This window comes from Acipenser ruthenus, chromosome 20 (genome assembly GCF_902713425.1).
Source record: "Acipenser ruthenus chromosome 20, fAciRut3.2 maternal haplotype, whole genome shotgun sequence".
NCBI classification, from domain to species: domain Eukaryota; kingdom Metazoa; phylum Chordata; class Actinopteri; order Acipenseriformes; family Acipenseridae; genus Acipenser; species Acipenser ruthenus.
In genome coordinates, this window is record NC_081208.1 from 31,987,207 (window position 1) to 32,003,704 (window position 16,498).

Sequence of the window (16,498 nt, forward strand, 5' to 3'; positions counted from 1 at the left end):
GATGGAACTCGATAATCCAGTGGGGCTTGGCACACCCGTTGTGTTTTCTTCACAGAAGTGGTTTCCGAATAAAAGAAGATGGTGACACCACAATTATTGCTGTACAATTATTACTTCTCTAAAAGCTTTGAAGTCTTTATTAGAGTTGAGTCACCCTGCAAGGAAGATGCTGACAGTACAGTACATATCCAACCAGAGCCAGGAGTCTCTGCTCATATTGCGGTCTGCCTCTCATCTCTGGAGTCCCATTTGGTGACAGAGACAGAAGGGTTAGCCATCTGACCAGTAAAAGTGAACTTTCCCCAAGCAATCTGAAATCCTAGTAGACTTTGGAGTGGTTCAACCATGTGCCTCTTTTTTTTACCGTCAATATATCACATCCTCCTACAGGGCATAAAGTATTTTCAGTAAAGGTTTTTTACTTTAGTCTAAATGAGGTTCCTTCTTTCAAACCCTTCGCTCCTCCTTCATAGACAGGAGAGGGTTCTGCAATCCCTTCAAGTCTGCTTTTTCATGCTGCTTCCCAGGGGCTGAACTGGACGAGAAGATTGATGTGCTGCCGTGATCTCCAGGCTACTTATGAAATGAATCCCTTTGCCTCAGATCTGATCCTCGTAGAAAAAAAAAAAGTTCTGCCCTGGTGCCTTTCTTCTCTTTTATCTTCCATGCCCTGACTGTATATTCCTATGGAGATACCTGAGCTTCCTTTCTTATTTTAAAGCTGGAACAAGGGAACAAGGCATAAGGGTCACTGTTTATCCACTCCTGTGTGGATTCAGAACAGGCGTAACGCCCATTCCACTCCTGAACCATCGCTTGTAGCAACAGGGCCAACTGAAAACCAGCAGAACAGCTTCCAGTGCTGGGCATGACAGGAACCAGCGCTGGGCATGACAGGAACCAGGGCTGGGCATGACAGGAACCAGGGCTGGGCATGACAGGAACCAGGGCTGGGCATGACAGGAACCAGCGCTGGGCATGACTGGAGCCAGCGCTGGGCATGACTGGAGCAAGCGCTGGGCATGACTGGAGCCAGCGCTGGGCATGACTGGCACCAGCGCTGGGCATGACTGGAACCAGCACTGGTCAAGACTGCTGTACAACTTTACAAACCAGTCCCTGACCTCTCCGAATCCATAGATTGTCATCTTGAGGTAAATACTTGTGCCTCTGGCAGAGACTGCTTGGAAGGAGGAAGGTTTATTTATTATTATTTAGTTCTTAGCAGACACCCTTATTCAGGGCGACTTACAATTGTTACAAAATATCACAGCAGAAAGTATCGCATTATAAAATATCACATTACAAGTGTGACGAACTTGCACCCACTCGGGTTCGTTGCCCCTTTAAAAATTGACCCAGACACAGAAATTGGGGGTTCAGCGCTTCCGCGCACTTTTAATAATACAAACAGAAATACAAAAACAAAAACAAACACCTAGCTCCTTCGGAGCGCTAACTAAAACTCAGGAACACCCTGACTATAAAGTGGGACAGCTAAGCCGTTTCCCCACAACACAAAACACACAGGATTTCTACCCTTGCCGGCTGCTTGGAAGCAGAGCACACCTTCCTGCCTCCTTCTATACAGCAGCACTGAGCAGACTGACTGCACCTCTTATATACCCTGCACCTGGTCCTAATTTAACAATAATTACCAGGTGCAGGGGATAATTAACAATTAATACAAATTTGCACATGTTTTCTTCCATGCAGGGAGGATTAACCCCCTCCCTGCTGTGTTACACAAGTTATCACATTATAAAATATCACATTACAAAATAGCATAATACAGATAAGAGCAGTTATGAAAGTACAATAAGAACAAATTTAAGATCAAAATAAAGAATACAGCAAGAGCGAGTTTGACTCAGAGCAGTTATAACTTATAGTAAATATTTGCTTATATGATTAAAGTCCAGTAAGAACATGTAGTAAGTATGATAAATGGATGAGAATGATTTCCCAATAAGAGCAAATACAAAAAACATGAGTATGGTTACCTATAAGAGCAAAATGAGATGCAAGAAACAGTTATAGTTAGGAGCAGTAGTTGAATGTGGCAAGGTATGGAGCAGTTCAGTGCAAGTACAAGCTGATACAAGTACTGGTACAAATGGGTGCCATATAGTCCAGTATAGTGGAGAGTTCTGATGTTTACAGATGCTGTCTGAACAGGTGTGTCTTGAGGAGGCGTCGGAAGGTGGTCAGGAACTGAGCAGTCCTGATATCCGTGGGTAGGTCGTTTCACCACTGAGGGGCAAGGGTGGAGAAGGAGCGGGCTCTGGAGCAGAGGGGGGGTACAGCTAGTCTGCCGGAGGTGGAGGAGTGGAGGGGGCGAGTCTGGCGATAGGAGGGAGCAGAAAGTTCAAAACAGCGATAGGCGAGTACAGGAGTTTTGAATTGGATGCGAGCAGCAATAGGGAGCCCGTGCAGAGAGCTGAGCAGTGGTGTAGCATCCAATTCTTGGCATAGAGTAAGAATTGCAGCCTCTCTGGAGCCCATATTGCTCTCAGATCCTTCAGGTTCTTGTGTTGCGGGAGGTCAGGTCCCTCTTTCCCAGCCCTAGGGGTCAGCATTGTAAACATCAGCCCATCGAGATAAGAGGGCAGCGGCACATGCTATTAATTACCTGCACTCTCAAGTCCTCCCAGTCACATATCTGCTTTTCCCTCGTTACGGTTCAGCTGGGCCAATGAAAGCAGATGGAGAGACACTGCTCCAGCACTCAGAGTCGCTGCAGGGTTAACTAATGCTGCCCTAGGGCTTCATGAGAAGAGCTCAATGAGAGGACACACTCCTTCACTGCTGGGGACTTCCTGCTGATGAGGTCCGGAGCTCTGAGGGATAGGAAGCCCACCCAGGGGACCTCCTGCAGATGCAGTCCGGAGCTCTGGAGGATAGGAAGCCCACCCAGGGGACCTCCTGCAGATGCAGTCCGGAGCTCTGGAGGAAAGGAAACTCACCCAGGGGACCTCCTGCTGATGCAGTCCGGAGCTCTGGAGGATAGGAAACCCACCCAGGGGACCTCCTCCTGATGCAGTCCGGAGCTCTGGAGGATAGGAAACCCACCCAGGGGACCTCCTCCTGATGCAGTCCGGAGCTCTGGAGGATAGGAAACCCACCCAGGGGACCTCCTCCTGATGCAGTCCGGAGCTCTGGAGGATAGGAAGCCCACCCAGGGGACCTCCTCCTGATGCAGTCCGGAGTAATGTTAAACTGAATCGTTATGCTTCATTTGTAATAACGCTGTCTTTACACCCCTGTTTTCTATATACAATGCAATTGCAGTTTATATTTTCAAGTATTTTGAAGTTGTGCTGTCAGAAATCCTTTAACAGCCTTGCCAACTTCCTGCCGTTTCTGTTCCTCCACCTCACTGATCTGTACAGTGACAGGCCCGGTGTACTGCATCCCGCTGTGTGCACACACAGCCTCAGCATGTCTGCTCACTGATCTGTAAGATCTGCATTCCATTTGATCTGCCACTGTTCCACAGTTATTAGGCAGTTAGCATGGAAATAGCTGTTAAAAAATACATTGCCGTGTCAGTATGTATCTTCTCATATAACGTACCATAAATACTTCATTTAACATTTTAAATGCTAACGTTTACACTCACATGTATGCTCTATGTATATCCCATTCTACTATAAAGGCATTTTGGATAAACAGTCAGAAATCCATTACCAGCACCTTTATGAAAAGTACTGGTAACTGCAGGGAAGGTACAGTCCACTAGTTCTGACAACACATTTACACCAATGCTGAGATCACACAAACAAAACAAAAGGTTGTGTCAGAAAGTTTCAACGAGGGTGTTCATTTGCAAGCTCAATGCACCTACTTCTACCTGCTGCTGTATCTGCCCTGCTTGACCCTTTGTCCATTTCGAATTGGACAATAAAGGCCAGCCTTATTGACCTGCTCCGGGGCTGGCACCTACCTGTCAAAACACTGAGCTCAGCTCTGTGTTAAAAAAAAAACCTCTCCTGCAAAACTGCTTTCTCGTTCCCCGGCAATTTGCAACCTGACGAGCACATTAAACAAAACAAAAAAAGGGGAACTGGATTCAAAACTTTACAAAATAAAGATGTGTGCGCATGTGCGTGCGTGTGTGTGTGTGTGTGTGTGTGCGTGTGTGCTCTGTGCGTGCGTGTGCGTGCGTGTGTGTGTGTGTGTGCGTGTGTGCGTGTGTGCTCTGTGCGTGCTCTGTGCATGCGTGTGCTCTGTGCGTGCGTGTGCGTGTGTGTGTGCGTGTGTGCTCTGTGCGTGCGTGTCCAGATGTAAGACTCGTTGGATCAATTACATTTTTTGTATTTCTTGCGGCCTTTCCTCGTCGAGGGCCTTATTTCCCCTGACCATCACATCTCCTAAGAATCTTGAGAGAAGATTCATCAAGTTAGTTCTAAAACAAAGCAGGACGACAAACCCGCCACTCAGGGCTGCATCCCAGCAGGATGCTTTGCATTTCCATTTGAATCTTCCAGACACAGAGTAAGATTAAAACAAATAGGAATTTAAATCAAGAGGCTCTGTCTACCCTGATGCAGGAACAGCAACACACTGACACGAACGGGGAGCCCCACGCTAGGATGTCTGCAGCAAATCAAAGACAGCTTGCTTACCGCTCGCTGCTCCGGCAATCCATATCAGAACAACAAAATGAGGCGGAACCATTATATATTCCTTTTGAAGTTATCTCCCCCTCCCTTTTTTATTTAAAGGAAACAGGGTCGCACAAGTTATTGTTGGAGCTCCAAAGTTCCACTTTATTGAGAGCGCTAAAAATAGGCCTGTATCTCCAACTTCTTTTTTCTTTTCTTTCTTTGTTTCTGTTATTATGAGAAACATACTGTACTGTTACCCGCGCGCAGAAGTGCAAAGGCTAAATGAATATTGAGGACATAAACGGCAGCGGAGCCTGGAGCTATGAATAGGGGAGCTCTTGTCTCCCAGGGAATCTTTTCCAGCATAGGCCCTCACTGGGGTGGCTGACCTGATTTCAGTCTAATAGTAAAGTCTCTCCTGGTCCTTGTGTATCTGTGCTGTGCTCAGCCATACAGCAGCAGGTTATTTCTGTATTGTAGAACACTGCTGTGCTTACAGTGGCCAGTCATTACAGTGTTTTGCTTAGCACTCAATACGATAATCCGCCAGATTACTCTTGCGTCTGTATTGATCATGTGACAGTTTATACACGCCTCAGTACTACTGCTGCTAGTAGATATTTAATTTGCATTGTGTTATTGTGCAATACGTGTGTATATGGTAACAGTATGATATTAATGCTTTGTTTTTAATTGTTTTGTATATTTTTATTTGTGGTGTGCAATATGAAATAAAACTAACAATAATTCTAAGTGAATTTGCCTTTGTCTATTGCAGATAAGGCATACGCAGTTAGACAGTAAAAATTGGAAGCCAACTCCAGGACCGCGATATATCCAAACCCGCAGTACAGCAAGGGGCGATATAACGAGGAGTGGGTGTAGTTTAGTTTAGCTGTCATATAAAGCAGCTTCTCACATTGTACAGGATTCCTTTTCCAAGCTTCCTCGTCAAGAAGATCAAACACCTGCCTACCATCCACAGCACAGCAGCTTTGTTTCTCCATGCTGCCTACCCTCCCCCCCTTCTCTTGTACATTCAAGGTAAAAAGTTCTCCAGGTCAAAGTTTCTGCCTCAGCCCCAGTTTCTCACTCCAATCCTTTCATGAACAAAAGCACTCAGAGCCATCATTTGTCTCAGAATTCCTTAAAGAAAACAGAATGAAAAGCCTAACTCCTGCTCTTTTTCCCTGCACTTCTTATTCCAGCAATCCCTTTATCTGGTTTTCATTGCAGGCATGCTCGGAGAAGGCTTTTGGGAGCCAGTCCCTTTCTCAGCCCCTGCGATGTTGCTGCAGTCAGATTAGAAAGGCCCTTTGAAGCTGCTGCTGTTCTCTGTCAGCCCGGTCGCTGCAGGACCTCAGAAAGACCCGCGCCATCTGGCAAACTGACATCAAGACCGAATGAAGTGACTGAAAGAATCTCTTCAAAGCAACAATGGCTGCCTGGCAGATTTGTTGATTTGGGCTTTTGTCTTTCATGTGTCACATGCGGCAGTCGCGCAGAGCACCGAGGCCATGGCTGGCGGGAACACATTGAGGGACTCTGCTTCCGGAGGCTGCAGACAGGGCTGTAATAGGGAACAATAATCAATTTAACCTGTGGGCATCTGTCGAGCAATTAGACAATTATTCCAGCCCTCCTCCGGCGTTCTCATGTGTTTAATGTGTGCGTCTTTGTTTCTCATCTGAAATTAATTTCCTGTTCAATAAAAGCACACCGGACAGGAGGCTTGTTTGCATGCTGACAGCTGACATGTTTGAACTGACAACGAGCCGTCACGCTCTGATTCACACAAGAGGCTGGTTTCATTTGATCCTGAACCCTGGGATGTGCGGCATTCTTTCCAGGAACCCTCCTCCCTCTTCAGACACCTTGCGTTGCTTGCGCAAAGTCTAACCACGCATATTTTAATTTAAAATATTTGTGTAGCACTTTTTCAAGATGCATGACGCAGGAGAACAAAACCCAACCAAAAAACATCAAACATGGCATTGTTGTTATTGCTGCCTGCGGTTGCTGTGCCCTGTTCACGACTTTCCTTCTCATTGTAGTGTTCATAATAAGCAGCCATGCAGGCATGTGCCTGTGACCTCACAGCAGGGGATGCTGGGATTGCCGGGACCTCCAGCAGCCAGCTCCCTTTCTCTCAGGCCCCTCCCCTACATAATGACAGGGAGAGCAGTGAAATTGTTGTTGCATTTTGGTTAACCGAGATAGCAAATGTAGGCGAGAACAGTATTGTGTTTATTATCAGTTTATAAAGCATAAGTTTACAACAGAAACTGAGAAATATTCATACATAGGACAAAATGATGTAGTTCTAGCCAGGCTGGTCTGCATGTGTGGTTTTAGAGTGTAGGTTTTAGTGTGGCAGTGGATCACATTGATAGGACAGAATCTGGAGTGGAGAACTCTAGAGGGAGGGGGGAGCAGTGGAGTCTCCAGACCCATCCAACCCTTACCATCGCTCACTGACACTGCCTGCCAGGGTGCCCAGTGACCACTGTGCCAAACAGTGTGGTGGTTTAGTGATGCTGATTCCACTGAGGGATTCATGAAGACCACGCCCATGCTCATTATACTATCATACTGCATACAAAAGTTTAGAAAAGCTCATGATGGTTTGTTTTTGCATGCTTACTTACTATGCATTTATCATAGTTCACCATGGTTTACCATGTGTTTTTAATATGCTTTACCATATCTCTCTGGGCTTGACAGTTCTTACCTATGTGTAACCATGCTTTTGCTATGCTTTATCACACTTTGCTTTTGCTATGGGAAGCTTTTATAAAGGTTGAATGAAAGCATCGAGGGTGAAAGGCTGTTGCATTAACACACTGCAGCGCTTCCTCTGCAGGAGTCAGTCAGCTCTCTACAGCTCTGTGCACATGTTGAACGGGCTGGGAATGGGGGACTGAGTGCAGAGGGGAAGGTCAAGCTGGATCCTGGGAATAGTCTTGCTTCCTTTTTTTATTGTACTGCTCAGTGTGTATATATTGCAGAAATGAAATGGCTGTAATTGCAGCGGTAATCAATTTGCACAAGCACCAGCACCAGATGTTTGTTTTATCCAGGGATATTGCGTTTCCAGAGAATAAATATTAGGGTGTCTGTTCATTATTAAATGACACTGTGGATGTTTCTCTCTTTCCGTTTCAGAGACGATCCCATGATCTGTGACATCTGCATGGCTTCTAATCCCCTTCAGAGAAAATGGACATTCGGAAGAATTGCATTATATTGTATTGCATGTGAGTGAGGGGTGAGGGAGAAGTGAGGGTAAGTGAAGGGTAAGGGAGGGGTGGTGAGGGAGGGTGGAGGGTGAGGGGTGAGGGAGGGGAGGGAGAGGGGGAGGGGGTAAGTGAAGGGTAAGGGAGGGGTGGTGAGGGAGGGTGGAGGGTGGAGGGTGAGGGAGGGGAGGGAGAGGGGGACGGGGTAAGTGAAGGGTAAGGGAGGGGTGGTGAGGGAGAGAGGGGTGAGGGAGGGGAGGGAGATGGGGAGGGGGTGCACAGCTGGACGATCCTGCCATCTGTTTGTTTGGTTTCTATGTGTTACGCTGCCGTGATCGCGTTTCATTTCAATGCTGCATCTCTTCCATTGTTCCCTGCAGCCCATTACAATGATGGATCTTTGGGGAATTTCCCGGATGGTTGCATCAATCTGTTATTGATTATACAGTATATATTACAGTTACACAGTCAGCTGTCTGGTAGAGTTAGAAATGAATACAGAACGATCCCTATCCTGCTCGTTCACAGCCACTATTGTAGGAGGAGGTGTTTTGAGTTGAGGCAACGAGCAAGCATGCATGCAATGTGCTGAGCACATCTAACCCTTACAAAAGATTTGCTGGAACTTCAGAGCATGCAATATGTGGAGCACATCTAACCCTTACAAAAGATTTGCTGGAACTTTTATATATAAAAAAAAAGAAAAACTCCGCCTGCACGCCATATGGAAAACTCATAAAATATGTGGAAAATATTAACCCAATGTAACCCGGTTTGACAATGGTCTTGAAAATAATAATTTAAGAATATATCTAAATGAGAAATGAATATTACCGTCTCCCTACTTTAAGGATCTTGGTACCCTTTGATTGTAAATGGGTTAACTAACATGTAACAGAGAAAGATAAAGAGGAATTATCATAAATCAGACACAGAAACCTTCAGCTGGATTATAGATGTGGTCAGAAGTGTCAACATCTGCACTGATCGTAGATTGGCAGCGTACAGTGTACAATGTGCAGTGTACAGCGTGTAATATACAGTGTGCAGAGTGTAATATAGTGTGCAGTGTACAGCGTGTAATACAGTGTGCAGTGTACAGCGTGTGATATACAATGTGCAGTGTGTAATACAGTGTGCAGTGTACAACGTGTAATATACAGTGTGCAGTGTACAGCGTGTAATATACAATGTGCAGTCCTGATCCTCTCCAGTAGGCGCAGAAAGTTGAAAGCTATTTTCCCAGCTCTTTCCCACTGTAACTGCTCTGAACTGGGCAAGCCAACATCTGTGGGCACAACATATGCTAGAAATTCTCACAGGTCATAATTAACAGTGTGAACAGACGTAGGCTCTGTAGAGGAATTCTTCAATCATGCCCTGCAGGACAGGGATGTTTCCCTGATCTCAAGAATGCCACCCAGACAAACAAGTTCCGGGATCAATCAGCTGGTAGGACCCGGGCGTAGATTTTCTTATGTTCTGAATCTAGAAAGATGCTCTGCATGTCATTTGTTGTTGCTGGTGCAGAGGGTTCATGCACTTTGAACAGCGCTGATTCTGTGCAGAGCCAGCTTTCATGTTGGCATTCGTTTTCTCGTTCCTGTCAATCTTTTTGTTGTGGTGAAAGATAATGAATTTCAGCACATCTGCCATTTGTTAGCCCTGTTTGGTGTAACTGATCCAACTTTAATCTTGAATCATACATGAACTTCCAGAGCGTATAATTCACCACAGCTGAAATAAAACAGATGGCTCGCCGGGATGCTGTGAGCTCCAAAGACCAGCATCTGGAAGGAGCACGTGTGCATCTTATTTGAGATGGGGGGCCCTGCCTCATAAAATCCACTTTAAACACTGGTGCTTGGTATCCATGAAGCCTTTCTCAACTGCCTTTGAAGAGGTCCCTTTAGAAAAGTTTACAATTTATTACACTTTGCTATGCTTTCACTAAAGCAAAGTCAAACCATGGTAAAGCACAGGTTACCTATGGAGATCTATGATAAAAGCATTAACCATTGTAAACTGTAATCAGAGTAATCTGGAACTATGGTAAATGCATTGACCATTATAAACTGTCATCAGTGTGTTAAATCTGGAACTATGGTAAATCACACACAGAGTGGTAAACAAGGGGAGGCAGTGCAGCCATGGCACCTGGCTGGGTGATAGTATGAACGCTGCTGCAGATGGCTCAGCTGGGAGAGTAGGGGTTCAGAGTCCTGGCACTGAATGTAGATTCAGCAGGCATGATCTACACAGGAATAGAACTGCATTCATTATTGCCAGATATTTCCTGGATTTCCCAATTGGTTTCCTTTTATCAGTCACTGGCTCTGTTGAATACAACCCTGTAATCTAATTGCTTGAGCACAAACACATTGCCCAAAGTGGAACAGCGTAGAAACAGTAGCATATATACTGCTGACAGCACTGGCCTGCATATCAGTGAAGAGATACAATAAGTGCAAATCCAGTCAATCTGGTGGGCAAACCAGTTGTGCCGTTTCTTACAGAAGCAGGGGGGGCCAAAGTTCAATTGTCCACGTGATGTTTTCTACAATCAGGTAACAAAGACAGTCACCACAGATACATTCATAGAGAGAAAGGTGAAAATAAGGTGAAAATTAAGGTGAAAATAATGAAAGCAGTATAAAATACATGGGCCAGTAGAAGGGCTAAGACTGCCATCACACGAATAAGCTCCCAAGCCCTCAGCCTGGGCACTGTACCAGTGACAAGCTGCCATGCACAGAGCCCCTTGTCACTGCCAGCTGCACAGTGAGCTCACTGCACTGGCAGCACCGCCTCTCTTCACACATGAGGAGCAGCATCGTCTGCCTCTGCCATGTTCAGGGTTTGTCAGATATGAAAAGGTTAGGGCCTCCATTGTCCTCTGTGTGTGTACGGTGACCCGGGTTGATGATCCGAAACCGGGTTTTCACAGTGAAGATTGGGTTACGGTTCCTCACGGACTGTCAGCGACACGTTGGAGCACAGAGTCTTAAAGCTAATCCTCTTTGAATAACCAGACACTGTGACACTCACATTTATGTCTGTCAAGATTGGGAGGTTGTGAAACTGCATTTCAATAGCACAATGATACTGTACATCTCAACAGCTACTTGTCTCCTAAAGCCTGTCAAAATAAGTCAGATTGTTTTAGTATCATGTTACAGATAGAGATTTGACAGCAGAAATGACTGCAGACAAAGTGAAGTGTAGAAGGTGCAGCCTAGACAGGTAGGGTTACCCTATCTCCAGAGTGAAATCCATTGAAGCTGTAGCAACTGTGGAACTGTGTATAATACCAGGTGAAACATCGGGTGTGTGTATTGCAGATCACAACAAATATATTATATATATAAAATCAGCTATAAAAATGGCTGTGTTAATCAAGACACAATTGGGACTAACTTAAAAGGCTAATTTGGATGGTGGCACGACCAAGATAAAACATTAAAACAACAACATGGTCCGGGAAGTTCAAAGGAATATTATTTGTATTATTATTAACTGAGCACACTGACACTTGGGGGGGGGGGGGGGGGGGGGAATAAACAATCGAAAAACCAGGACAAAAAATGAGGCTGAAAACTGAAACAATGCTAGTTTCCTCAGGAGGTCTGGTAACCCTCCCATACACCCCACAGTCCTTACAGCATGGGGACTCACGTCTGCCTGCCGGCAGAGAATTACATGCGAGTGACCACTGTATCTCACAGCTTCCTGACAGGCAGGATGGTCCTCTTACATTACAGACAGGGAGATCTATGTTACAGACAGACAGGGAGATCTATGTTACAGACAGACAGGGAGATCTATGTTACAGACAGACAGGGAGATCTATGTTGGGAATGCTGTGACCGGCTCAATCCACAATTTCATAGGGACTGTTCAAACCTACAGGACGCAGTTTATTTTAACAGCATATAATAAATCACCCAAAGGGACTGAAGCTTTTTATTCAAGGCAGGTCACTCACTTGCACTGAGAAACGCACGAGCTGCCAAGAGGTGAACAGCGCTTGGATCAGGTGGCTAAAGGACAGGTTTTACTGCGTTTCAAATGGTCTTCCACTGTGATACTGCTTGCATTGACTCTGCACACTGAAGTAATGCTCTTCTGACCCTGTTCCTGTGATACTGCTTGCATTGACGCTGCACACTGAAGTAATGCTCTTCTGACCCTGTTCCTGTGATACTGCTTGCATTGACTCTGCACACTGAAGTAATGCTCTTCTGACCCTGTTCCTGTGATACTGCTTGCATTGACTCTGCACACTGAAGTAATGCTCTTCTGACCCTGTTCCTGTGATACTGCTTGCATTGACTCTGCACACTGAAGTAATGCTCTTCTGACCCTGTTCCTGTGATACTGCTTGCATTGACTCTGCACACTGAAGTAACGCTCTTCTGACCCTGTTCCTGTGATACTGCTTGCATTGACTCTGCACACTGAAGTAACGCTCTTCTGACCCTGTTCCTGTGATACTGCTTGCATTGACTCTGCACACTGAAGTAATGCTCTTCTGACCCTGTTCCTGGTTGTCAATACTATAGCAGTAATGCTATCAATGTTTCCCCCCCTCCTCTCCGTCCGGCAGTGCACATTTTCTGTACCTCAGAGGTGGCAATGCTATACTTGAGTGCCTTGTAGTAACTAGTGCAATCTTGATTTAAAACAGGCACCAGAACAGAAATAAGTACATTGCCGTGCAGTTCAAACATATGTCTGTGTTCTAATGGCCTGGGAAACTTACCAGCCCAGTAACCGTGAATCCAGATGCGTGAGGTTGGTTTGCAGTGTTCACATACTGCCTCCTGCCGGATTGGAACTCTCCAGAAAATATTGTGAAACTTCTGTAACGTCAAACAGCGCCACCTTGTGGTAAACCGAAACAATGCACAACATCCAATTCTGTAGATTTTTTAAAAATTATTATTTATTTCTTTTTTTTTTTCTTAATCAGATCAGTGGATTGGAACTATATGTATGGTGTGGTGAATACCAACAGGATCATGCTTGTTTCTATATACACACACTGTATATTTTAATACCTAATTGCTACCTAGTAAAAGTGTAACATGTTTGTCCATCAGACTGAACATGTATACACAATACACAAAAAGAAAGACAGAGAGAGAGAGAGAGAGAGAGAGAGAGAGAGAGAGAGAGAGAGAGAGAGAGAGAGAGAGAGAGAGAGAGAGAGAGAGAGAATACGTTATTTGTTAAGCTGTGGCACCATACAATTCGACTACTCAGCTGGCTCTAGCTAGCAAACAATACAAAACAATGTTTAAAGACAGAGCGTTTTAGTTGTGCAAAACAATATTCTCCGCTAGTCTAAATGATTTAGGATGCACACTGTACGTGTTTTCTTCTCGTTCAGTTACATCATTGTCTAAAGAGAACTGAACTGGAGTCAGGATAGAGTTTCAAGTGGTTTGTGAAACCGGCCCGCATAGACCTCCAATCTAACATGGGACGCTGTGGTTTTAAAAAAAAAAAAAGGGTATTCTGATGAATCGCTCTGCGATAACTATAAATCCTGTGCGGATACAAAATAAAGAAAAACAGTAGAGACGCGCAAGTTTTGGAAATTAAATACACTTAATTCTCAGCCATTTACTGTACACTAAAAATCCCAAACATGGGGAAACACCATAAAAAACACAAGTCCGAGAAACACGCCTATGAAGGTGAGAAAGGCAAAAGGGGACATTATTGCTGTAGGGAAAAAAAAGAAAAATCGTCCGAGAGCGGATGAAATCGCCGGTATGTTGGTTTGACATAACAACACAAGCAGAACATGCTTTTAAGTGATGACACTGATTAGAGACATATCTTTTTTTTTTTTTTTAATACACTGTAGGATCTAAAAGAGATGCAAACCATGTAATGGGAGTGTGGGCAGATGCAAGATTTACTGTTAATAACGCACACCTGAGCTTGTGACCTCCCTGGTTTGAGTTTGTATAATTAAGCTCATGCATTGTGGTTGTACAAAGCTGTGAGGCCAGTGTGGTGCGGCATCAGAAACCAGGAGCCCCATGACACACGGATGAATCCAGAAATGGGTTCAGGAGATGCAGGGAGTGTCATGCTCTTGATTTGATTGTCGATGATCTCTTTGTAGCAGCAGCAGCTCTGTGATCTTAATCAGTTCTTTTCTTTTTTTTATTAAAGACTGAAAAGAAGAAGGAGGGTCAAGACTCCATGTACACAGACGTGGATGAGAGAAGCCAGACTCCCGTGAGAGCAGAGATGCTGCATGAAAAGCACATGAGCTCATCCCTGGCCAAAATAAAAGGTGTGCTTTGGGATTTAAGAATGTGTAGAAGGGGTAACATTTACCTGCACTGAAGCACTAAACTAAAGCATCTCCAAACGATTTACAAAGCAAGTTCAGGATTGACTAAAAATGTGTTTTTTTCACATTTAACAGAAAAAGAACAGTCCCCTCTGCAAGAAGCTTTAACGCAACTGACCCGGCAGCTTCAGAGGCGAGTGTGAGATTGTACTGTATTGTTGTTAAGGTTCCTTGGGACACCCTATGTGAGTCATTTGAATAAATAAGCAGTGTTAACTGGTCTGGCTGTGTTGTTCTTTGCCTACAGGAAGGACCCGCATACCTTCTTCTCATTCCCCGTCACAGATTTCATTGTGCCTGGATACTCTCGGATCATCAATTACCCAATGGAGGTAGTGGTTTTCTGAACTAAAGTACTGTGCATTTTTGTCCCAGCCTGTTCTCATGAGCCTTGATAATAAAGTAAGCCTGGTTTAAACTGATCACAGGTTTGCACTTTTAAATGTTATTACTTTGCAATCCCAATGTGGCGGAGCCTGTTCTCTACATGTTCCAGCTTGATGAGCAGGCTAGGTGTACAGTGGTCTATGAGATGTGCTTTATAATAGCACACTGATTGGTCTAGACTTGGAAGATTTCCAGCACACTGCTGTGTACTCTCTTTTATTAGCATTTATTTAAACCGGTATGTACAGTCTGCTGTCTGTCCTTTAGTACACCAGTTAGCAATTAGATACAGCAAAACCTATATAACAATAAAAGGGTTAATTAATAAACTCAATCCTAATTACTGCTTCCGTCGGTGTAGTAAACTTGCTGACCCTATCACTAGAATGTGAGTTAGAGAGTCAGATACGTAGTACAGTAACAGGTCTTATACATATAAATAAATAAGCCAGGCCAGTTACACAAACAGATCCACAAAGGCATGAAACACAATTCATAACAGTGGTTTGTGCATGCTTAGACAGCTGTACTGTGCCGATTTAAATTTAACCTTGGGCATATGTTTTGTGATTTTATATCTTTCGTATTTTAAAATGCTCTCATCCTCTCTGGTTTTATTTATAGGACCGATTCCAAAGCTTGAAACAGATCATTGAATTCATGGCAGACCTGGAAAATGCCAGCAAGCAGAAAGAGAAGGAGGAGCAGCAGGAGGAGGAGATGGACCAGAAGGAGGACTCTGCGCTCGACCAGTCCAAAAAAGAGCCAGCTGAGCCCATGGACACTGACGAGGTGAAGACAGCCTCCGCTACAGCAAACAAGGAGACCGGAAGGTAATGCTGAACACTGGAGCCAAGAACAGGAGAGATCCCGGGGAGTGTCAGGCAGACTGTCCACCCATCGAGGCTCGTTTGAAACGATAGCTTGAGCTGCCCTTCATTAGAGATATACGAGAGTGTAGGGGCAGACTGTTCCACCCATCGATTTCTGTACACACTAAGGTTATATAAGTAATAACATTATTTCATGTGATTGTGTGACACCTTTTATATTGCATTTCATTAATCTTTCTCCTTTGTCCAGGCAAGACTCCAAAGACTCTGTATCAAAGAGTATCAGTGCAGCAGAAAAGGAGCTGGAACAGATCGAGTTAGTCATTGAGGAATCGTGTGGAAAATTAACCCGGAAAAACATTGAGAGCCAGGTATGTGTAATGGACTGCTTACATGTATGACTGTTCATTGAAACAAACTGTCTGGAACTCCCCTGGCACACCCTTGAAAACATGGCCTTTTTTGTAGATAGAACCACATGGCCTAATGATGCATAAATGTAAACTTTTTTTTTTTTTTTTTTTTTTTTACAGGTGCAAGGACTGGACAGAAACACAGAAACTCCTGTAAGATGGTCAGGAAGGGATTTCTTGCCAGGTTTGAGAATATTGTTCGTGAACAGAAGCTGCTGTATAGAACTGACTGACTGTTTTATTTTTCCCTGTGTTTAGTTGGAATTTGAGAGACGGAAATCTGATGGGACACAACTCTGGGATTCCTGAACACAGCAGACCTGTCAATGGGAGGTAAGAGTCAACGAAATGAGGTCTTCACCCCCATCACATGTGTATCCTAGTGAGACAAATGAAACAGAAGTAACTCAGTGACTAATGCAACCGTTTGACTACTCACAGCTTACTGAACACCAAGCCAAACCTTAACCTGCCCCTATCTTTTATACTTTGACTTCTCTCACCTGTAATTAAACCGTGCGTGTGTGTGTCTGTGCTGCAGAACCCGGGTACTGTCCGGTGAAGCTGGGAATGATGATGGACAGGTTACAGACAGACATCAACACTCTGCAGGGATTTAAAGAAGACAAGCGCAACAAGAGTAAAC

The 16,498-nt window shown here is 44.6% G+C and overlaps 1 protein-coding gene and 1 long non-coding RNA gene across 3 annotated transcripts; both read left to right on the forward strand.

The window, feature by feature from the left end:
• The first annotated feature begins 7,640 nt into the window (after window positions 1-7,640).
• LOC131698808 (uncharacterized) lies at window positions 7,641-14,351 on the forward strand. The gene is made up of 3 exons (XR_009307833.1): window positions 7,641-7,867; window positions 14,036-14,159; window positions 14,295-14,351. It is a non-coding gene; the product is annotated as an uncharacterized LOC131698808 (long non-coding RNA).
• A 121-nt stretch (window positions 14,352-14,472) lies between these two features.
• LOC131696707 (uncharacterized) lies at window positions 14,473-16,496 on the forward strand. 2 transcript variants are annotated; one of them, XM_058993969.1, is made up of 6 exons: window positions 14,473-14,551; window positions 15,231-15,439; window positions 15,690-15,810; window positions 15,973-16,005; window positions 16,111-16,185; window positions 16,394-16,496. In XM_058993969.1, the coding sequence occupies exons 1-5, from the start codon at window positions 14,546-14,548 to the stop codon at window positions 16,159-16,161; spliced, it is 420 nt and encodes a 139-aa protein (XP_058849952.1). In that variant the 5' UTR covers window positions 14,473-14,545; the 3' UTR covers window positions 16,162-16,185; window positions 16,394-16,496. The 2 variants fall into 2 exon arrangements, 1 of the variants encoding a protein (XP_058849952.1); XR_009307934.1 differs by having other exon boundaries at window positions 15,973-16,185; window positions 16,394-16,490.
• The last annotated feature ends 2 nt before the right edge of the window (window positions 16,497-16,498 follow it).